At 41.0% G+C, this 23,368-nt stretch overlaps 2 protein-coding genes across 2 annotated transcripts in view; one reads left to right on the top strand and one right to left on the bottom strand.

Annotated features, from left to right (window-relative positions):
- The window catches only part of LOC114546119 (high affinity immunoglobulin gamma Fc receptor I-like), a 136,842-nt gene that overhangs the window by 91,053 nt on the left and 22,421 nt on the right, over positions 1-23,368 (top strand). The window lies entirely within an intron of this gene.
- LOC114574106 (CD276 antigen homolog) lies at positions 9,251-15,276 on the bottom strand. The gene is made up of 3 exons (XM_028606430.1): positions 14,966-15,276; positions 9,786-10,160; positions 9,251-9,658 (listed from the first exon to the last, which is right to left on the bottom strand). The coding sequence occupies exons 1-3, from the start codon at positions 15,012-15,014 to the stop codon at positions 9,405-9,407; spliced, it is 678 nt and encodes a 225-aa protein (XP_028462231.1). The 5' UTR covers positions 15,015-15,276; the 3' UTR covers positions 9,251-9,404.

The raw sequence follows: 23,368 nt of genomic DNA on the forward strand, positions 1-23,368 counted from the left end.
GAGCTTCAGTTCTCACTGGCAAAAACACTGGAGACATTGCGAGGCTTAAGAGTGACTTTCCAAACATCCAGTCCATACATTGCTCTGCCCATCGCCTTGAATTGGCTGGCCATGATTCTGGATGTAATCATTTCGAGTTTTTCCATTACCAAGCTTATTCTCTGTACCACCAGTCTGCAAAGAATGTGACATTGCTTGAGGAAGCAGCTGCAGATCTAAAGATGCAGATTTTGAAAATTGGACAGATATTCACCATCAGATGTGTGTGGCGATTAGTTTCAATACTGTAAAGGCTGTCTGGAATAACTACCCTGCTTTTTCTGGACATTAATAGACCCCCATTAGAGAGTTTTGACCCAATTCCCTTTATCACATCTTGGATTAAGACAGGTCATCGCCCATCCACTTCTTGGATTTCTGGACGAAGAACAGCAAAGGAAGCTGAGCCCAGGCCTCTGTGGTTGTGTGTTAAGGTAAGAAATGCTATTCCCAGTGTGTTGTGGCTGAGTTGTTAAAGGTCTGTGTGACTCTTGGTGTTTTAGGCCTAATTGAACGGAGGAATTATGGTATTCTTGTGAAATCTCAAAGACAGCCTGATGCTTTGTTTATAGGCTATTTGTGGGTGGCTGTTTGCTCAACTTCCTGTCCCGCACTATCTGCCGTGTGCTGAATTGCTGCGCAGCTCTCCGGCGTCCGGCAACAACAGAAGCTCTGCGTATCTGCTGCGGACTGACGGAGTCGGGACGGAGATGTTCTGCAACCGGTGGAAATACACACAATGGGCCTCATTCACCAATATCTTCCTAAGTCTTCTCTTAAATATGTTCTTAAGAAGGTTCCTAAGAAAAGTTTACGTCGGATTCATGACGTGTTCTTAAACAGCAGATTTGTTCGCACCTGTGTTCTTAGGATTGATGAATCCCACGTCTTCGTAACTGAAAGCGCGTGCCAGTTGTTCCTAATTAGCATAAGAAAACGCCCCAAAAATTCCCATATAAGGACATGACACTTCCTGTGCACCTCCTGGGAAACAGGTTGTCGGAGATTGTCGGAGCCGCGGTGGAGGAAGTACTGAATCTCAGTACTTAAATAAAAGTACAAATAACAAGAGACATATTTACTTTAGTAAAAGTAGAAGGTGTCCACTACCACAAACAAGGCCTGGCTTTTTTTTTTAAAGTTCCTATCCTAACCAGCATAAAACGGAAATGTGTTGTTAGAATCAGAATGCGGTTGGTTTTATTCATGGATGTATTTTAAGACAGTTTTATTTTCTTTAACCATGCAAGTAAGCAAATAAAGTGTGTGAAGCAGCGCTGGGGAGATGTGAAGAGGTCCAGCCAAATAAATAAGATATGAACGCGTCTTACACAGCCTGGCGGAGGAGTAAACGACGCTGTGGAGAGAAATAAATATAGCAACTTTGATTTAAAAACGGGAATAATAAAAACAAACATTTTCATTTTCACTTTTACCGGAGGCTGTATTACCGAGGGTCAGCAGCGCTGCGCCCGGGCTCTGGAGCACCAGAGCCAGCTTGGATCGGCGGTGCCCCATATATACAGTATCTACGGCAACCCATATATACAGTATCTACGGCAACCCATATATACAGTATCTACGGTAACCCATATATACAGTATCTACGGCAACCCATATATACAGTATCTACGGTAACCCATATATACAGTATCTACGGCAATCCATATATACAGTATCTACGGCAACCAAACTTTACTGGTGAGACAAACGTGGGACGGTCAGGAAGACGTTTTGGGGGGAAACTGATCAGAAAATGTAACGGAACATTGTAGAAATGTAGTGAAGTAGAAAGTATAGATAATTGCTGCAAAATGTAACAAAGTAAAAGTCTACAGATACGTGAAAAATGTACTTAAGTACAGTTAGGACGAATTTGTACTTTGTTACATTCTACCACTGCATTTCGGCCCTATAAATAGCGATCAATCACCAAATAACGCAGGATTTAATCAGTTTAATTGCTGATGTAAATTGCAGTGTTAGTGTGTTTCTACATAATGATTTTTTCCTTTCAACAAATGATCAGAAATACATTACAGTACAATACTATCATTGTAAACGATTGTATAATTAAATAAAATGCTTTAACCAATTATTTGGAGCAAATTGTCATCACTCAAATGCTTTTCAGTGTTCGTAGATTTTGTTCTTAGCTAAGAACAAATCCAAGTTAAGAAAACATTAGTGAATGCCAGAAAAGTGCGTAAGAAGGGTTTAAGAACACATTTCTTCGTAAGAACGGTTGGTGAATGAGGCCCATTGACTTTAATGGAAACCTAATGACTCCGCCGCCATTTCGGAGCCGTTCAGCATCCTTGGTTAGTTTTCGGCAGTTTTCTTCTAATCAGCCACAAATGACACATAAAAAAGTTAAACTTAAATAAAGGGCAAATGAATGTATTGCCTTCTGATCTCTGAGGGTTTTGTCTGACTAAAGGCGATGCCCTTATATGGCATTACATTCTTATAGTAGTAGTAATAATAACAATAATAATAATAATAATAATAATAATAATAATAACAGCCTGCTGTCTAATTAAGCTTCATGTCCAGGTTGGTAAAAGTGTCTAAGTCTACAACTTGGTAGCATGGCATCTACTGTAACACAATTGGGATCTAATGTCATTGTATTTGATTTTAAATTAGATAAAATGGTAAATCTTATAACAATTATTAGTATATTCGGTTTTAAGTTTGGAGAACTTGACTGGAGTCCTGCATGGGGCTCCAGTGGGGGACTCCATTGTTCTGCTGGGGGACTTCAACGCACACGTGGGCAATGATGGAGACACCTGGAGAGGCGTGATTGGGAGGAACGGCCTCCCTGATCTAAACCAGAGTGGTTGTTTGTTGTTGGACTTCTGTGCTAGTCATGGATTGTCTATAACAAACACCATGTTCGAACATAGGGATGCTCATAAGTGTACCTGGTACCAGAGCACCCTAGGCCGAAGGTCAATGATCGATTTCATAATCGTTTCATCTGATCTGAGGCCGTATGTTTTGGACACTCGGGTGAAGAGAGGGGCAGAGCTGTCAACCGATCACCATCTGGTGGTGAGTTGGGTCAGGGGGTGGGGGAAGACTCTGGACAGACCTGGTAAGCCCAAACGTGTAGTGCGGGTAAATTGGGAACGTCTGGAGGAGGCCCCTGTCCAACAGACTTTCAACTCACACCTCCGGGCGGAGCTTTTCGTGCATCCCTGTGGAGGCTGGGGGCATTGAACCCGAGTGGACAATGTTCAAAGTTTCCATTGCTGAAGCTGCAGCGAGGAGCTGTGGTCTTAGGGTCTTAGGTGCCTCAAGGGGCGGTAACCCACGAACACCGTGGTGGACAACGGTGGTCAGGGAAGCCGTCCGACTGAAGAAGGAGTCTTTCCGGGATATGTTATCCCGGAGGACTCCGGAGGCAGTTGCAGGGCACCGACGGGCCCGAAGGGCTGCAGCCTCTGCCGTGAAAGAGGCAAAGCAGCGGGTGTGGGAGAAGTTTGGAGAAGACATGGAGAAGGACTTTCGGTCGGCACCAAAGTGCTTCTGGAAAACTGTTCGCCACCTCAGGAGGGGGAGCGGGGAACCATCCAAGCTGTGTACAGTAAGGATGGGACACTGTTGACCTCAACTGAGGAGGTAATAGGGGCGGTGGAAGGAGCACTTTGCAGAACTCCTGAATCCGACTAATACCCCTCTATGTTAGAGGCAGAGCTGGAGGATAATGGGGGATTGTCGCCGATTTCCCAGGCGGAAGTCACTGATGTAGTCAAACAACTACACAGTGGCAAAGCCCGGGGATTGATGAGATCCGTCCAGAAATGCTCAAGGCTCTGGGTGTGGAGGGGCTGTCCTGGTTGACACGCCTTTTCAACATTGCGTGGAAGTCTGGGACGGTGCCAAAGGAGTGGCAGACTGGGGTGGTGGTTCCCCTTTTTAAAAAGGGGGACCAGAGGGTGTGTGCCAATTATAGGGGTATCACACTTCTCAGCCTCCCTGGTAAAGTCTACTCCAAGGTGCTGGAAAGGAGGGTTCGCCAATAGTCGAACCTCGGGTTGAGGAGGAACAATGCGGATTCCGTCCCTGGTCGTGGAACAACGGACCAGCTCTTCACTCTCGCAAGGATCCTGGAGGGAGCCTGGGAGTATGCCCAACCGGTCTACATGTGTTTTGTGGATTTGGAGAAGGCGTATGACCGGGTCCCCGGGAGATACTGTGGGAGGTGCTGCGGGAGTATGGGGTGAGGGGGTCTCTTCTCAGGGCCATCCAATCTCTGTACAACCAAAGCGAGAGCTGTGTCCGGGTTCTCGGTAGTAAGTCGGACTCTTTTCAGGTGAGGGTTGGCCTCTGCCAGGGCTGCGCTTTGTCACCAATCCTGTTTGTAGTATTTATGGACAGGATATCGAGGCGTAGTCGGGGTGGGGAGGGGTTGCAGTTTGGTGGGCTGGGGATCTCATCGCTGCTCTTTGCAGATGATGTGGTCCTGATGGCATCATCGGCCTGCGACCTTCAGCACTCACTGGATCGGTTCGCAACCGAGTGTGAAGCGGTTGGGATGAGGATCAGCACCTCTAAATCTGAGGCCATGGTTCTCAGCAGGAAACCGATGGAATGCCTTCTCCAGGTAGGGAATGAGTCCTTACCCCAAGTGAAGGAGTTCAAGTATCTTGGGGTTGTGTTCGCGAGTGAGGGACAATGGAGCGGGAGATTGGTCGGAGAATCGGGCGCAGCGGGTGCGGTATTGCATTCAATCTATCGCACCGTTGGACGAAAAGAGAGCTTAGCCAGAAGGCAAAGCTCTCGATCTACCGGTCAGTTTCGTTCCTACCCTCACCTATGGTCATGAAGGCTGGGTCATGACCGAAAGAACGAGATCCAGGGTACAAGCGGCTGAAATGGGTTTCCTCAGGAGGGTGGCTGGCGTCTCCCTTAGAGATAGGGTGAGAAGCTCACTCATCCGTGAGGAGCTCGGAGTAGAGCCGCTGCTCCTTTGCGTCGAAAGGAGCCAGTTGAGGTGGTTCGGGCATCTGGTAAGGATGCCCCCTGGGCGCCTCCCTAGGGAGGTGTTCCAGGCACGTCCAGCTGGGAGGAGGCCTCGGGGAAGACCCAGGACTAGGTGGAGGGATTATATCTCCAACCTGGCCTGGGAACGCCGGATCCCCAGTCGGAGCTGGTTAATGTTGCTCGGGAAAGGGAAGTTTGGGGTCCCCTGCTGGAGCTGCTCCCCCCGCGACCCGACACCGGATAAGCGGACGAAGATGGATGGATGGATGGTTTTAAGTTTATAGTGTCAGCCTACATTTTGGGTATATTGTGGCAAATTATGCAGTTTCTAATTTAGAAGTTGTCTAAATATGTTAAAGCTGTACGTGTTTGTTTATAGTCTAATAAAGAAAATGTTATTTGTCTAATTTGATGCAATCATAGAAATTAAACGGACACGAGCTACGACTTAGCGAAACTAGTGATGTTACCCGTGAACCCTCTGCTTCGAGGCTTGTATCGGAAACATGAACCAATTAGGAATGAAGCTTTGTATCGGAGCTCGATTCGTTTGGAGATAATCACGTGACCAGTGACGTCCGAAGCTTCGTTTCACACACACCCACGTCACTGCTTCGAGGTTCAATTCAAAAGCTGCGTGAGCAGCGCGACACGGGGCTGGGGTTGTTGCAGTAGAGAGTCAACAGAGTCAGGAGAGTTAGTGAATAGAGAGATTATTATAGCCAGTAAGAAAGTGTATAGCCAATAGAAAGTTCATAGCGAGTAGCCTAGTTTATAGTGAGTAGAGAGTTTATAAAATAGAGTTTAGAGCGCCTTGCACTGCCTATCTCACCTATTTGGCTGAGGAGACAATGTTGCTCTAGGCTACATAGGCTTAATCACAGAAATGAGTGTGCAATGTGCAATGTGTTCTTCATTCATTTCCCTCCCAAATTGATGTATTTGTTTACAAACACAAGACAGTTCACAACCAAAATCCTAACTTTATAGTTTGATTATTTTTTTGGCGGAGAAGGCAATTACATTTATATTTATGCAAGCTTCCCACATATAGGCTTATATTTATGTCATTATTTATTTATCAATGAATTCATACTCAAAATGTATTCATCTTCAACTCTAAAGTAGAGTTTAGATTCTCTGCCCGAGCCCGAGCCCGCCAGACTTTCGGGCCGGGCCGTTATTTTCCGCCACTATCCTGGGCCGAGCCGGGCCGGGCCCTTGATCAAGCTTTTGTGTTTTTTACTAGGCCTATAGCCTAATTGGGTGGGGAGAAAGCTAGGTTATAATCAGAAATAGGAGAATTACCTTTGAGAAAGTTTGGAGGAAAGTCGGAGGTATGGAACCATTTTAAACAAGTCGTGGGCAGTGACAACATGTGTCGGCTTTGTTGAGTGCATTAAGTGCGGCACGCTGTCGCCTATAACAGAAAATAAAACGGGGACGATGACCCATGAAGCAGGCTCGCCGTAGCAGAAAAGATGATAGTCAGCCTTCAACATCCTTTTTTGTTACTTCTCCCAGCGTGATGAGAGGCGTTTCTTCATTCAGATCCATTTGCGATCCGTTCCATTCTGAATAAACAAACAGCGCTGTTTACATGCTTCGCTCTTATTGCATTAATCATTAAAGTCATTTTAAACAGATTTCTGCCGTTCAAACAACTCCGAATTGTATGAGAACGTCAGTTATAACGGCCCACGTATTAAAAAAGTGTCGGGGCTCGGGCTTACTCTAAAGACATTCATGGCTAATAACTGTGAAACTCTTTGTGACACAATGCTATCCTTAACTTCACCACCAGATGTCCTCGTAGAGTCCTGAAGCTGAGTGAAATAGACCCATTACTCGGGAATGGAAGAAGAAAGGTTTTTGCGAGGGAACGCAATTGTAGTCCCCTAAAATAATATCGCATTGACCCTTCCGGGGCTCCGTACCCTTGCATTGCAATGAGGGAAAAATATTTTGGTATAACGCAACTGTTGTAGAAAGAAGTGGCTGAAGAAACACTTGAAATTCATGCTTTTTGGTCTAAACGTCATACCCAAATTAAAAGTGGTACAGCTCCCATATACTTTGACACTCAGGGGTGTGCCTGATATCATTGGAAAGGTGATTTATGTGGGTTTGTTTGTGTATTTGAGAAGTGTTGTATTTTGTAGTTTTTTGGCTTTTTTATTTGCACTTTTCAAATAAAAATAAAAAAACGCACAGACATATTTGTAGAAAAGAATTCATATAAAATCCATTTTTGAGTCTTTTAGCTTCTGAATTTTTTTCTGTAGTAAGCTGAGACGTGGCTAATGCTGTGTTGTCTGTCACCTGTCAGATGTGTTTACAGCAGTGTATTTTAATAATTTTACAGATTTATGACTTGGACAGAAATAAAAAATCTCCATTCTAGCCTCTGTAACTCTGTGTCAGTAAGGCCTAGAATCACCCTGACACAACTTGAGTGTTTCCTTTCCAATGATATCAGGCACACCCCTGGGTGTCAAAGTATATGGAAGCTGTACCACTTTTAATTTGGGTATGACGTTTAGACCAAAAAACATGAATTTCAAGCATTTCTTCAGCCACTTCTTTCTACAACAGTCGAGAACCATTTTGCAATTATGTAAGCACATAATGTAATCTGAAAACTGCTGCCCTGGTTAAAAAACACAATACAACTGATCTCAGCAGGTATTGTGTCTGGAATGGAAATTTCTAAGTGACCCCAAACTTTTGACCGGTTGTTGTGTGTGTGTGTGTATATATATATATATATATATATATATATATATATATATACACACACTTCCCATATATAAATGGGAAGTGTACGTTAGTATACGACACATGAGAAAACAATGTTACTGAAAAAAACATTCTGTCAGAATCAGATCTTAGTCTCTCAGGATTACTTCGTCTTGTACACATTTACTTTAGGTCAACTGGAACTTCAATATTAGCTTTAATACTTTGAACTGCTTCAGCTGTGTTCAAATTAAGAAAAGTTAATATATAAAAGTAACAACTCTGAATCCAAATGTAGCAAAATAAAGTATTTATTAAAATAAGATAAAACAGTTTGAAGCGCATTAAGGTATCTGAATGTTAAAACTGAGTTATCAACTTCCATCACGTCTCTGATCATTATTATTTCATCCATTCATTCATATTAAATAATTATCAACTGATTTCAAAGATCATCACTTTGGTAAAGTTCACATTTCATAACATTTCCTTTGGCAAACTTCATGTAATACTACTTCATAGATAATAATAAATCCAGTTTAAGGTCTTATTTCGAGACAGACTCGTCCTTTATGTTCTCCTGAGATATTCTGAGCTGCATCAGATGATTTCATAATTACAATAACAACAATATTCACAATGTCATCAACTCCTCAGTTTAAACCATTCAATGTAAGTGCATATTATATCATTAGCTGGAATAAAGAAGGCACCACAAGACTTTATATGGCCGAGCAGAAAACAATGATTTAAAATCCCCTCCATATAAAATGTATTATTACAAAAACACCCAAACAGAAGACATGTTGAAGATCTCTCTACACCTGATTAGAAGATATCTGGTGGGTGCTCCGTCTGCTGATATTTACAAATAAAGAAAGATAATTTCCTGTTAAAAGCTTGCTGTAATATATCAGCTGGGCTGAAGTAATAGATTACATTTGCTCATTTAATGGAGCAAAGTATTTCTGTGTACTACTACTGAGTTTATATTGTCTGAACATCTCTGTGTTGGCTCTTAAAGAACATTTTAACTGACTGATGTTTGTCAGGTATCAAATAAGTAGCCTAACTTTGTTTTACTTAAAAACAAGAATTCATACTAGGTACAAGTATAAGTACTTTTAGTTAAGTAACGTTTTTCTTTAAAAGCAACAGCACTTTTTTAAAGATGATTTTTCCCTTTATTTCAGAGTGTCAGTGGAGACAGAGAGAGAGAGAGAGAGAGACAGACAGAGAGAGAGACAGAGAGAGAGAGAGACAGACAGAGAGAGAGAGAGACAGAGACAGAGAGAGAGAGAGACAGAGACAGAGAGAGAGAGAGAGAGAGAGAGAGAGAGAGAGAGAGAGAGAGAGAGAGAGAGAGAGAGAGAGAGAGAGAGAGAGAGAGAGAGAGAGAGACAGAGAGAGAGAGAGAGGACATGCAGCAAAGGGCAGCAGGTTGGACTTGAACCCCGGCCACTGCCAAGGACTCAGCCTACATGGGGCGCACGCTCTACTGGGGGAGCTAGAGGTCGCCCCTAGCAACAGTACTTTTACTTGAGTAAATATTCTATTTCTCTAAAGATAAAAGTTCATTCACAGGAAATCTGTCTCTCTGCAACCATCTCGTCATGGGACCCCAGAGGACGTCAGAGGAAGTTATCGGCCGATGCTTCATCATCATCATCATCATCATCATCATCATCATCATCATCATCATCAGCAGGTTGTCCTGATCTCTTGTTCTTACGTCTTCTATACATCAGGACACCAGCCACTGCAGCAGCTACAAGAACCAGAACACCTGCTGCCAGTCCAACGATGAGGCCTACAGGAGAGGAGTTTCTATCCTCAGGGACATCATTCTTTGGGTTTCCATCCTCGGAGTGTCCTCTGTTTGAACCTGAAGATAATAAAACATATGAGTCAGTAGATGTGTGGATAGTGGAGCAGCTTTCATCCTCTCTGATGTTAGAAACTGCAGCTACAACCTGATACTCAGAAAAACTCACTGAGAGAGACTCACTCACCTGCTGGCTCTCTAACCTGCAGACGGATGATTCTGATGGTTCTGAGGGTACTGATTGGGTTACAGTTGATGTTGGCTCTCTTTTTCCGTCTGGAACCAAATGCAACTCGACACTCGTATGTCCCGTTGTCGATGCTGCTCACGTTCTTCAGAATAAAAGACAAGTTTCGGTCCTTCAGATCTCTGTCCACCAGCTCCACCCTGTCCTTAAAGAATGGATGCTGACAGGTTGGATCCAGGTGTCCATCACTGTAATAGACAACGTTATATGGCTCCAGGTCAGGTCTGGTCCATACTACAACTATGATGGAGGAATCAGCAGCCCAACATGGTAGAATGACATCATCTCCAGGGTCCACTGTTACCTCAATCTCATCTGAAAAACAATAATAAACTACTATTAATAATAAGAAGTAATGTTGTTCCAACAGCTGTCTCCAGGTGTGTCCCTGCAGAAGGTCTCTGTAGAGTCTCACCTGATGGAGACCTTCACTGATCTGTCCCAACTGCAGAGACATCACAGGAGACTTTATTACCACGAGGTCAACAGCTGTTGTTGAGACACATGAAGCTGATCAACTTCTATATATAGCATGCAGTTACTTCCTGATTGGTCCAGAGAGAGGGAGTGTGATTGAAACCATTGCGACCAATCAACCTGCTACACTAAGTGTTACTGAGGACTAGTTTAGGACTGTATTTTGGCGCTTTTCCATTACATGGTACCTGCTCGACTCGCCTCTACTCGGCTTTTTTGGTTTTCCATTACGAAATAAAGTCCCTGGTACCTGCTAACAGGTACTTTATTTAGTACCACCTCAGTCGAGGTTCCAAGCGAGCTGAGGCGAGCCGAAAAGGTGACGTGAAAACCTGCAGGCTGCTGATTGGTCGGAAAGGATCGTCACTGATCACTGCATTGATGAGGGTGTCCTGATCAACCCAGCACAGAGGATCTGTCACCTGCCGTGGAGACGCTGGCCTCACTAACCTCTCCTCCTCCGAGTCAGGTCTCCCTCGCGCTGGACTCAGTTTCACTGAGCTACCAACACTCAATAAATAAAATAAATGGCATTACATCAGTGAGTTCAAACTGCTTATTATGCGTAACTTGGACTGACACTGAGATGTATGTTGTTCTGTAACTGGTGTGGCGCTGCCACTATTCTCTTGCTTTCCACTTCGACATTAAACTTTATTTTTTCGTGGGGAACAACTCATAGATTCAACATATCCCGTGGTATAAAAAAAGAAGATCCTGCAGCCCCATTTTCGTTTCTCTTAGTAATTCAAGTGATGGCCCTACATCTTACAATGACAACTTTCAAGGCATTAACGTTGTAGGGAAAGAAATGAAATGCTGCCAGCTAGCTGATGACACAGCCATTTTCTTAAAAGATGAATTTCAGGTTAAAAAAGTTATTGATTGTCTTAATGTGTTCTCTAAAATTTCAATATTGGCATTAAATATAAAAAATTCACCCTTTTTCCACCAAAGAGAGCAATATACATACAACAGAATTTGAGGGTATTCCTCTTAAAGAGGAAGTAACATACTTAGGAATTAATATTTGTAAAAATCAGACCGAAAGGATGAATTCCAACTTTCAACCTCTCATTCCAAAAGTCAAAAATAAATTTGATAGATGGCTCATGAGAGATTTATCACTCAAAGGTCAGATGCTTTTATCCAAAACTGAAGGATTATCCAGATTAGTTTATCCTGCCAAAGTCTTAGATGTTCCAAAACCTTTTATTAAGAAAATAGATTCTACATTATTCAATTTCATATGGAAAAATAAGCCTCACTATTTAAATAAAAATACTTTATGTAATCCATACAATCAAGGAGGTTTGAATGTTATGTAGAAACCATAAGGAAACTCCAAGGCACTCTCTTTTAGAAAAATTACAAAGCCTTTATTTATGGCTTGGTTATCATAAACCTTTAAAAACTCCGACGCGTTTCGGCATACAAGCCTTCGTCAGGGAGTCAACAATTTCCAAAACAGGAAGAGACCTTCTTATAAGCTTTCACACAACCAATCAAAAACCTCCATTTATCAAAAGGTAGGTTTAGAGTTGTAGGATTATAAAAAGACCACTAGAGGTCCTCCTTGGTTATTAATAGAACAGAATAGTTGTAACTGCACACCAAGATTACATACAATGCATGCGTAAAAAAGTACAAATAGAAATAGATCCAATAAAACTAAAACAATGTGGTTTTAGAGAAAAACACTGAGATCAAGTTCTTCATTCAGGCCTGGATAACTAGTAGCCTGAAGTTTATCAATCCAGAAACTTTCTCTCTGGTTTAGTTGTTTTTGTCTGTCCCCTTTCCTCAGTGACAATGGAATAGGATCAATTCCACAGATCTGTATGGTCGATGGATCACTATTATGGTGTTCCCTGTAGTGCCTCGCCATAGGATAGTTCATGTTGCCCGTGCGAATTGCATATTTATGTTATATAGATAGAACACTTTACATTCAGGGCATTCCAGTCTGTATATAACAAATACAGTTTTACAGCTTATGAAGTGGTTGATAGTAAACAGTTTTAGGGATACAGTATCAACAGAGGTTTTAGACTGTAATACATTTGTACAATGATTACAGTGTTGACATTTATATGACCCTTTTGGGTTTAGATCCCAACCAAGTTTGTTGGCCTTCTGGTTTCAAATGGCTGCGGACCAGTTTGTCTCGAATTGTAGGACATCTCCTGAAAGTGACCAAAGGTGGCTCAGGAAACAGCTGACCAAGCACCTCATCACTTTCAATAATACCCCAATTTTTTCTTATTATTCTCTTAATCTGGTCTGCCTCTGTACTATATGTGGAAACAAAAATGGGTCTATCTTTTGTTTGCTTAGGTGGGTTTCTTTGTAGAAGTGATATCCTATTTGCCGATTTGACCCTGCTGTATGCTTCCTGGAGGGTTGTGTTTTTATAACCCCGTTCCTTAAAGCGTGACGTCATCTCTTTTGCTGTACACTCAAATGAATTGTCTAGGTCACAAATTCTCCTGACTCGCTGGAATTGCCCATAACAGACATTTGATAGAGGTTTGAAGGTTCTTGACTTCCATACATCTAATATAATTTTCAAGGTGAACTGGATTAAACATTATATAAAAAATAAAGATAAAATGTGGTATTTTATTCCAAACTTTATTTTTCAAAAAGTTGGTGGTATTGAATTTTTATTAAAGTGCAATTTTGATATTGATAAAATCCCTATTCAGCTATCTAACTTTCATAAGCAAGCTCTTTTATGTTGGCTTCTTATTTAGAAACACAATTTTTCACCCCACAAACATGTGCTATCGAATAATAAAGATGTAAAGTATAAGAACAAGTCAATATTTTATCCCAATTGGGTCCAAAACAACATTTTATTGATATCCCAGCTGATTAATGACAATGGTCACTTACTTACATATTCAGAATTCTTAATGAAGTTTAATATTCCAATAATTGCAAGAGAGTATAGCATAGTGTTTGATGCTATACCCACGGGTTATATAAGACTGCTGCAGAGTAGTAATGTGTCAAATGATCAGTCAACATTTAGAACATATGTCTTATTAAATGGCATTGACACAAAGGATAAAAAGTGCAATAATAGATATTTTAGACATTTGACACATTGCCCCACAGTTGCTCGATGCAAACATTATTGGAATAACCACTTTGGGAATATCAATTGGAATTTGATTTGGACCTATTATAATAAATATGTTGTTATTAATAAAGTTAAGGAAGTATTTTTCAAAATTGTCCATTGCATCTACCCAACAAACCACATTTTAAACAAATATAAACCTGAACTTTCTGAATCCTGCACATTTGTTTTGTGAATTTTTTTATGTCAGATTGTTCTGGATTGATGTGGAGGATGTATTTTATGTATCGTGTGACTCTAAGATAAAGTTGCAAAGCAAAGACATTATCTTTTACTATGAAGGAAATTATTTGAATAAATGCCATGTTTTCATTTTAAATCTTTTAATTTTATTTGGGAAATTTTATATCCATAAATGTAAATGGTCAAAAAGAAAACCGAATATTCACCAATTTAAAAATGACATGAAATTATATTTTGAAACTTTAAAAGGACTGACGTATTAGAAAGCCATCCGGACTCTGAACATCTACAATGCCCTTAAACCTCTTTGATATAAACTCCATGTGCCACTTTTCCATGTTTGTTTGTATGTATGTATTTATTTAATGTTTTCAATGTTTATATGTTTTTCTACTGGAATAATAAAGTTTTTTGAAAGCAAAAAAAAAAAAAAAAAAAAAAAGTACGTCCAGAGACGGGATCTGGTGTTCCATTATACTGTCTATGACTGACACCCATAACTCCGGGGGAACTTCAGGAAGTAGGCCGCAAGTCTATTTATTTACTTTAAACATCAGATAAAGTGATTCTTTTCTCTAATATATATGATGCTTAGTTCATAAAGTAGTCATGTATAAAAATGTAACCGTGGTATTTCTCCATGGGTCCGCTATGTTAGTGATAATAACGTTAGGTTACCTAGCTTGTTTGGTAGCTAGCTAGCCTGCTAACCCCACCCACCGTGCTCTAATGCTAACGTTAGCAACGTTACACTGTTGACAGAACATGAACTGATCAAAGTAATCACCCATCTGACGTTAGTAATGGGTTTTCATTGCTACGATAAGTGTGTGAATTAAACATTTAGCTGCTTTTAACTTTTACTATCTAGTGTCCGCCCGGACGGCTAGTTAGCTACGTTAAGCTACCGATAGCTAATGTTAGCTAACATACCTAATGTTAGCTATGTTAGCTATCTAGCCGTCCGGGCGGACACTAGATTAGTGAAAGTTAGCTAAATGTTTCATTAACAGTCTCGTCGAAGTGAGGAAAAAGTTTAGCTCGCTGAGACTTAGTTCAGCATTATCTGTATTAGAGAGAAGAATCACTTCATCTGATGTTTAGAGAGAATAAAACTGATTTCCAGACTACTTACTGGAGTTCACCAACTACACACAACACATACAAGTACAACATCAGCTGTATTATTTGTGTCCCAGTCAATAACTGCTCTTGAGAAATGTGTGAGACGATATTTACGCCCATGACGATAAAACATTTAATGTCTAACGAACGTTAGATCAAACTTTTCACAATAAAAGCTGATATTTACCTGAAGCTGCTTCAGAGAGAAATAACAACAGGAACAGAATTGGAGCCATGAGAGGTGAAGGAGGATAGATTGTTATCTCCTTCACAGAGGAAAGAGAAAGCGTCTACTAGTTACACTTGTTGCCTTTTCTGTTTTCTAACCCTAAGACAGCATGTGAGGGGAGGAGCTGAAGGAAGAGCCGGCAGTTGTAAAAATTAAAATAGCTGCTAGAAAAAGAAGAAGAAAGGTTAAAAAGTATTACCGTAAATTAGCTTAATAAATAGAAGGGAACAATAAAAAGAACGATAGATGAGGTATGTAGCCTAGAGTGTAAGTGTCTCTCTCTCTGTCTCAGCCTGTCTCTCTGACTCTCTCTCTCTGTCTCTCTCTCCCTCCCTGTCTCTCTCTCCCTCCCTGTCTCTCTCTCTCTCTCTCCCTCCCTTTCTTTCTCTCTCCCTCCCTCTCTCTCTCTCCCTCCATCTGTGTCTCTCTCTCCCTCTTTCTGTATCCCTCCCTGTCTCTCTCTCCCTCTCTGTCTCTCTCTCCCTCCCTGTCTCTCTCTCTCTCTCCCTCCCTGTCTCTCTCTCCCTCTGTGTCTCTCGCTCCCTCTTTCTGTCTCCCTCCCTGTCTCTCTCTTCCTCCCTGTCTCTCTCTGCCTCTGTCTCTGTCTCCCCCTCTCTCCATCTCTCTGTCTCTCTCTCCCTCTCTCTGTCTCCCTCCCTCTCTCTCCCTCTCTCTGTCTCCCTCCCTGTCTCTCTCTCCCTCTCTCTCTCCCTGTCTCTCCCTCTCTCCCTCCCTGTCTCCCTCTCTCTCTCCCTCCCTGTCTCTCTCTCTCTCTCTCTCTCCCTGTCTCTCTCTCAATTCAATAACATTTATTTTATTGGCATGAACAAAGAAAACGTTGCAAAAGCAGTTTACAGCAAATGCTGTAATATATAGTACACATTACATATTAAATACATACAGTAGGTGTCACATATATTCTATACAGTGTCATAAACATACAACATAATACATTACAAAACAATTATATAACACAATATAATACTTAACAGATTTGTACAATCTTATAGTAGTGAGTCCCTCAGGTTGTGGCAGGCAGATCCATATGTAGCTGCCAGTAGAGCTGCTGTCCCTTCTCCTAGGAGGACTACCAGCTTCTCTTCTGATGTGAACTTTGGGAAATTTGCTATTTTGTTTTTGCTATTTTTCCAAAGTGTAAGTCTCTTAGTGAAGAGAATTTTTCACAGTGGAGGAGGAAGTGCATCTCTGTTTCTATCTCCCCTGTTGAGCAGTGAGCACATATACGTTCCTCTCTCTCGGTCTCTCTCCCCCCTCTCTGTCTCTCTCCCTTTGTGTCTCCCCTGTCTCTCTATCTCTCTCCCTCTGTCTCTCTCTGTCTCTGTTTATACTACCCCCAAAAAAGTATAAACAATAAGCAGCCAAAACTTTGAAAGAAGTGACTGAAACATTGAGAGAGGAACAACTAGTGTTTTTTTCTTCCGTCGACAGGAAGACAACATGAGGGTTAAAAGGGTTTCTGAAACCAATTTTTCAGTAATATACCCCCTTTTGAAATATATATATAATATATATATATATAATATATATATATATATGTATAGAGAGAGAGAGAGAGCGGTTTAGTTTAAATTCACTTTAATTACACATTTCTATTAATTTATTTATTAGAAAATCCCCAGTTTTTGTGTGCTTTTACTTTTTAGAGTAGTTTTTAAAATCTGTAATTTCACTTTTCCTCTGCGGTGTAGTCTACGTGATACGCAGGTATATGTACGCAGTATACCCACTAAGAAAGCTCCAGGATTTACTTACACCCACTTAAACATGCCCAATGACCCAAGACAACATACTGTACATTATATTTTAGATATATTTTGGATGGTCATCTGTGTTCTTTTCTTCGCATATGTTAAATAAAGGGATTTCAGACTCCCCCAAGCTCTCTTTGGTGATGAGGTTGATTACGTTACTGTTGATCATCTGTCCATCATCGTATAAGGCCCGCCCCCTGACGATCTGATTGGTCCGAACAGCTCCGGTTGGAGCGTAGTTGCTCCACAACGGATCCAGTCTCAGGATCACATCCTTCGCCCAGTCTCTGCTCCTCCTCAACACATTTAACATATTAATAGATGGATGGTTCCATTTAACGCTCTTCTCAAGTTAAATCAAGGATCAGTACACTACTTTCATTTTGCGTGCTTTATTCAACTTAATAGCTTATTTCTGCTTTTTAAAGTCCAACATCAGGTTTAGGTTTTGTTTTGGTTTATCCATCCCAGGCTCCCAGGAAGTGGTCCAACATTGGCTGATGGTTAATGGACCTCTGAGTAAACCTCTGAGACTGACAGGGAGGCCAGTTTTATGACAGGGAATACACCACAGAGAGGGTTTTCTTTCTGGGTTTGGCTCCTTGCAAAACTGGTAAATCCCATCTGTACTGTATTCACTGTGGTCAAACAAGTCTTATAACATTTATATCATCTTCAGGAAAAGTCGAAATAGTTTCACTTCACCTGAGGTCAAGGACAAATGTTAATGAATAAATTAACATGCTCTCATGACAGCCAATAATCAACACCAAGTTTGATAATCAGGACCACTAAGACATTTTATCAGAGGTGTATAGTCCAGGTGCCAGAAAGTAAAAATCCTGCCATGTTTTTGGATCTGCCTCTACATCTAGAACAGGTGTTTTCACTAACGAGCTCGTCTACCTGGTAGAGGAGCTGGTTTAGTGATGGTTAGGACAGCTGCTGGACAGGACTTCTACTTTCTGGCACCTCTGCATTTTATTTATGTTGTCTTGGTCAATGTCAAGTTGTCATAGCAAAGAGCTCGGGGGCAGCCCAGGTGGTAGAGTGGTCATCTACCACCTGGAAGGTCACAGGGCCCTGCAGGCTACATGTCCAAGTGTCCTCGGACAAGACATCAGGGTGTGAATAGTGTGTAAAGCTCTTTGAGTTGTCATTAAGATTAAATAAAGCTCTATAGAACTGCAGTCCATTTACAGTAACATCTCCATAATGCTAATGTTGCATTACGAGTGTCATAACTTACTAAATGACACTAAAGTCCAAAGCCCTGCAGGTTCAGTAGACTCTCAGAGGTGTGGATGTGTTTCTCTCTAATCATTAATGTCCAGTGGCAGATTTCTGTCACTGTCATGCTCTCCAGACAGGTTGAAGGAGTCCTGACTGACTCATAGTCTTACAGGCTATATTAGCCCTCCTACACTATCTGGACTCTGGTCATAACACCCACATCTTATAACTTATTATTGTTCTTAGAGTATATTATTTATTATTTTCTTTTCTTGTTTGTCGAGCAATTCTAATTCAATTCGGTTTACATTGTTTTCTTTTCATAATCATAGTTAATATTTAATAATAAGCTATTGCACTGTTCTCTTTTGCACTACCACCACAGCACACCCTCTACCATATAGCACCTTATCCTGGTCATTGCATCACATGGTCAGTCCATACCAGACCTTGACCTTTAACTCTTTACATTTCTGAGAGTGATATTTATGTATGTGAGATATATGTGTGTCTGTGTGTTTGTTGTGTTATGGTTGTCTAAGCTACTGGATGCCTAAAATTTCCCTCGGGATGAATAAAGTATCTATCTATCTATCCATCCATCCATCCTGTAGCTGTCCAGCTGTGCCCCACTCCTAACCCAATAAGCTAGATCAGTGATCTTCAACAGGGGGTCGGCGACCCCTAGGGGGTCCTCAGAGTCATTGCAGGGGATTCATCAACTTATTGTTTAATACCTTTTGGAAAGTTCCTTCTCCCAACATTAAAATAGGCCCGAACACTATACACTAGGGCTGCAGCTATCGATTATTTCAGTAATCGAATATTCTACCGATTATTCCATCAATTAATCGAGTAATCGGATAAGAAATACTTTGTAAGAAATACTTAGTAAACAGCAATAGTAAATATTTATTATTGCTGTTTACTAAAAAAAAAAAAAAAAGGAAACCTGTGGCTTGTATATATACAAAAGACAGGTATCCTTTTTTAGAAAAAGCATAAATTTTTTATTGACAAATTCCAAGACCCTTTAAAAAGAAATACATTACAATAGTACATTTTTGGTGGCCCAAATGTTAATATTTTTCACCCCATTCCCCTTCTTGCCTCTGGCTCTTTACACTGGATATGCAAAAGAGGGTTTACAGCAGGGCTACTCAACTACACTGTTCTGGGGGACACATTTCCAGAAGCCTAATACACAGTGAGGAGCATAGATATATCTATGGTGAGGAGAAAGAATAAAGAATGCATGATGACGTCATTCACGTGCATATTAAGTAGCCATGCTGGGAGGAGGAGCCGCGGCAGCAGCCAAGTTTCCAAAGATTAGAAGCAAACTAATAAAAAGTTAGACTACAAACCGACAGCTTTCGTTTTAGCTTGTTGTGTAAAACATCGCTATTAGCAGAGTAGCACGCTGTAGGCTAGTTGTGTAAAACATCGCTATTAGCAGAGTAGCACGCTGTAGGCTAGTTGTGTAAAACATCGCTATTAGCAGAGTAGCACGCTGTAGGCTAGTTGTGTAAAACATCGCTATTAGCAGAGTAGCATGCTGTAGGCTAGTTGTGTAAAACATCGCTATTAGCAGAGTAGCATGCTGTAGGCTAGTTGTGTAAAACATCGCTATTAGCAGAGTAGCATGCTGTAGGCTAGTTGTGTAAAACATCGCTATTAGCAGAGTAGCATGCTGTAGGCTAGTTGTGTAAAACATCGCTATTAGCAGAGTAGCATGCTGTAGGCTAGTTGTGTAAAACATCGCTATTAGCAGAGTAGCATGCTGTAAGCTAGTTGTGTAAAACATCGCTATTAGCAGAGTAGCATGCTGTAGGCTAGTTGTGTAAAACATCGCTATTAGCAGAGTAGCATGCTGTAGGCTAGTTGTGTAAAACATCGCTATTAGCAGAGTAGCATGCTGTAGGCTAGTTGTGTAAAACATCGCTATTAGCAGAGTAGCATGCTGTAAGCTAGTTGTGTAAAACATCGCTATTAGCAGAGTAGCACGCTGTAAGCTAGTTGTATGAAACAGCGCGGTGGACGAGAGCAGCAGACATTATCTACCTAACAGCTAATTCGGCTAACCGCTAGCCGAGACAGCATGCAAACTTTTAAAAGACCCTCAAAATAAAACTTCAAAACAAACGTTAACATATATAACAGCTGTTACGTCAGTTCTGCTTTACTTGTGCTCATTTAAAATACAATCACTCAATACTTGTCTTTATTGTTACTGTAAAGTCTTAATTTAGCTGTAGTCTGTTTCTCCCGTTATGTTTGACTTAACGTTAACGACTGAATCTAGCTGTCCGTTCTGCCTGCAAGATCCGTTCTGCGCATGCGTTATTTGTCGGCTAGTGGTTAGCCAAATTAGCTGTAAGCTAAACTAACGTTAGCTTGGGTGGAGGCTAGCGTGGAACAGATCGGGCAAGTTGTAAAACAGTATTATCATCTGCGCATGCGCAGAACGGATTGTGCAGGTGGAACGGATCGGTACTGACATATCCGGGCGTTTCTCAATACCAAGAATACAAACTACGGACTTGTGTTCTTGGGGAGAACGTTCTTGCTGGTTGTTCTTGGAAGAATTAACTTCGCAAGTTCACAAGCACAGAAAACGCTGTTAACAGTTTGAGACGATGCGTCTTCCTGTTATTGCTCAACACCCCCAGCACAGAGGCTACCTGCAGGGCTCCGAAATACCAGCTAGAAATAAAAACCATAACAATATAACCACTTTGTATTAAAACAATCTCCGGACAAGAAAACCTCATAATGCTACAACTATTGCAATAATATTGAAAAATAAAACTAATTGAGCTTTAATTTTATTGTTTATGGTTTAGCTCAAACACCCTTTTACTTATTCAAAAGAGTGGAACGCGATCCCTACCATTATTAGCATATAAGTTTAAGTAAGTTTAAATTAAACAAATAAATAGGCATATGCACTGGTGTGTCCTATGTGTTCCTATTAGTGTTATGTTGAATTATCATTTCTATATTATTGTAGTGCACTGTATGTGCCCAGGGAGATGGAAATTAGAAATTCAAATTATAAAGGGTTGGTGTCTCCCCTTTAGTCTACATAACATGTCATAGCATGTTACCACTTTATGTACAACTCTTCGTTTATCATACAGACGGAAACTCAACTTCTAATAAATCAGAAAACAAATACACCAAAAATATGAACTAAATACAAAATATAATGTAGACTATAGCATATGGCATAATTTAAACAAGTCTCCCGAAAAGAAACAAGTATCCATAAAAATAATATACAGTCTATCTATGGTATATTGTGCGGTGTGTGTGTGTGTGTGTGTGTGTGTGTGTGTGTGTGTGTGTGTGTGTGTGTGTGCGCGTGTGTGTGTGCTTGTTGAGTTTAACTCCGAAAAGACAGTTAACCACATGTGTTGTGATATTTACACAAACGATCTAAAACGGCGAAATAAAAGCCTCTTATTTACGGGACCGGTCTAAAAGACCTCCGGGGTCCTACAGCGGGATCTCCGAGTGAGACTGTCCGGGCGCCGAGCAAGCGGCCCCGGCAGGCGCAAGCTGGCGGCCGCGTCAATTTATGGAGCTCCGAAAACTTTGGAGCAAATTGTCAATTCGGCAAAGATTTTCGCAAGACTGCCTATATTTGAAATCTAAACCGTTCATTTCTCGCCTAAAATGTTCTCAGAAGTGAATTTAGTGATGAATAAGATGGCGAAAATTGTTAAAATTGTCCCGTTTTTGGGCTGTGTATGTACTGGAAATCCAACCATCACTGAATGCCGAAATGAATGTTGGGATACAGGTGCTGCGAAGTTCATACAAGTTATCAACCGATGTATCCTCGGTAAATGGTGTGTCAAGAATACATCCGGGAATTTTAACTGTTCTTGGCGAAATGCGAACTTGTGTATTGGGACAGTACTTTGGCAACACGAGATGACGTTTCACAGGGACACAAGAACACAGATTGGGAAACGCCCCCTGTCTGTGCTTGTGTTGTGTCCGCAGAAGCGCACACACCTCTTGTGCGCTAGTAATAATCCTCCGTGCGGAAACACAGTGAGCCGTACAACCTTAATTACAATGATTTAACGAAGCTTCGAGGCAAAGAATTTTGCTTCGAGGATTTTTTGTAATCGAATTATTCGAGTTATTCGAGGAATTGTTGCAGCCCTACTATACACTATCATCAATCAAACATATTATTGGAATAGATAAATCAGCCTATTCATAAAAAAACAGCTGATATACAATAACTGTATCCACTATGGTAGCCATCCACAGATACAGTTAAGCTAATGGAGTCACTGTGCCTTCCACATGTATGTTTGACATTAAAACATGATGATATATGAATATGTAAATAGTAGTATAGTATTGCAGGACACCATTAAAGGTTACACTACTCATTATGGTAGGCCTAGTTTAATATGCAACTCCATACAATATAAAAATATATGTAGTCGGAGGTCCCTGCTTGTGTCTCTTTCAGGTTAGGGGTCCTTGGCCTAAAACACACTGAGGACCCCCCTGAGCTAGATGATACTGAGATTCTGATAACAGCTGATCACAACCTGTTACTTTGTTCATTTTGAGGTGTTCTGTTTCAAAGGCCGTACGTTTTCTGGTACCTAATATATTTCTGACCTGTGAATACACAATAAAAAAAAACCTATTTCCTGAAAACGTCAACAGTGACACGAGAAGAGGAAGGAGGAGGGCTTTACTCCTGTGACTGGTTAGACCTTAATGTGCGGATATGTCCCTCACCACTCGAGGTTTCTTCCTAAAAGGGAATCCTTTCTCGCCACTGTTGCACTAAATCCTCTTGGTGGGGAATTACTAGAATTGTTGGGTCTTTGTAAATGACAGAGTGTGGTCTAGACCTACTCTATCTGTAAAGTGTCTCCAGATTACTCTTGTTACGATCTGATACTATAAATAAAATTGAATTGAATTGAATCTCATATGACCAACATTTCAAATGGAGGCGTCATATCTGCAGCTGCTGCTGGGTGAGTTCAACTTCATGTTTCAGGGTTTGTCAGTTTGAAATAACAAAATGAATTAATTCATAATTTAATCAAGAACACTGCTATTAAAAAAGGCATTTGAATGGGCAATTCTATGGACGTCAACAGGGGCAAACGCATTGCAACTTAATGAAACACACGCTAATATACACAACACAAGCAAATTAAGAAAACATCTTAATTAATTTGACAACACATGCGCAGTATTTATCAAACGTGCTGCAAATATTTGGTTGTGTTGTGTGTATTTACAGCACGGTTGTTTATTTGGTAGTGTTGTGTGTATTTGCAGCATGTTTGCTAAATGATATGCATGT

This window comes from Perca flavescens, chromosome 19 (genome assembly GCF_004354835.1).
Source record: "Perca flavescens isolate YP-PL-M2 chromosome 19, PFLA_1.0, whole genome shotgun sequence".
NCBI lineage: Eukaryota > Metazoa > Chordata > Actinopteri > Perciformes > Percidae > Perca > Perca flavescens.

Bases quoted from the DNA above. Each gene is read 5' to 3' on its own strand.
- LOC114574106 (XM_028606430.1), bottom strand. From the start codon at position 15,014: ATGGCTCCAATTCTGTTCCTGTTGTTATTTCTCTCTGAAGCAGCTTCA. The intron at 10,161-14,965 runs GTAAATATCAGC...ATTGTTTTTCAG, and splicing joins TCTCTCTGAAGCAGCTTCAG to ATGAGATTGAGGTAACAGTG. The intron at 9,659-9,785 runs GTGAGTGAGTCT...TATTATCTTCAG, and splicing joins GCAGGTTAGAGAGCCAGCAG to GTTCAAACAGAGGACACTCC.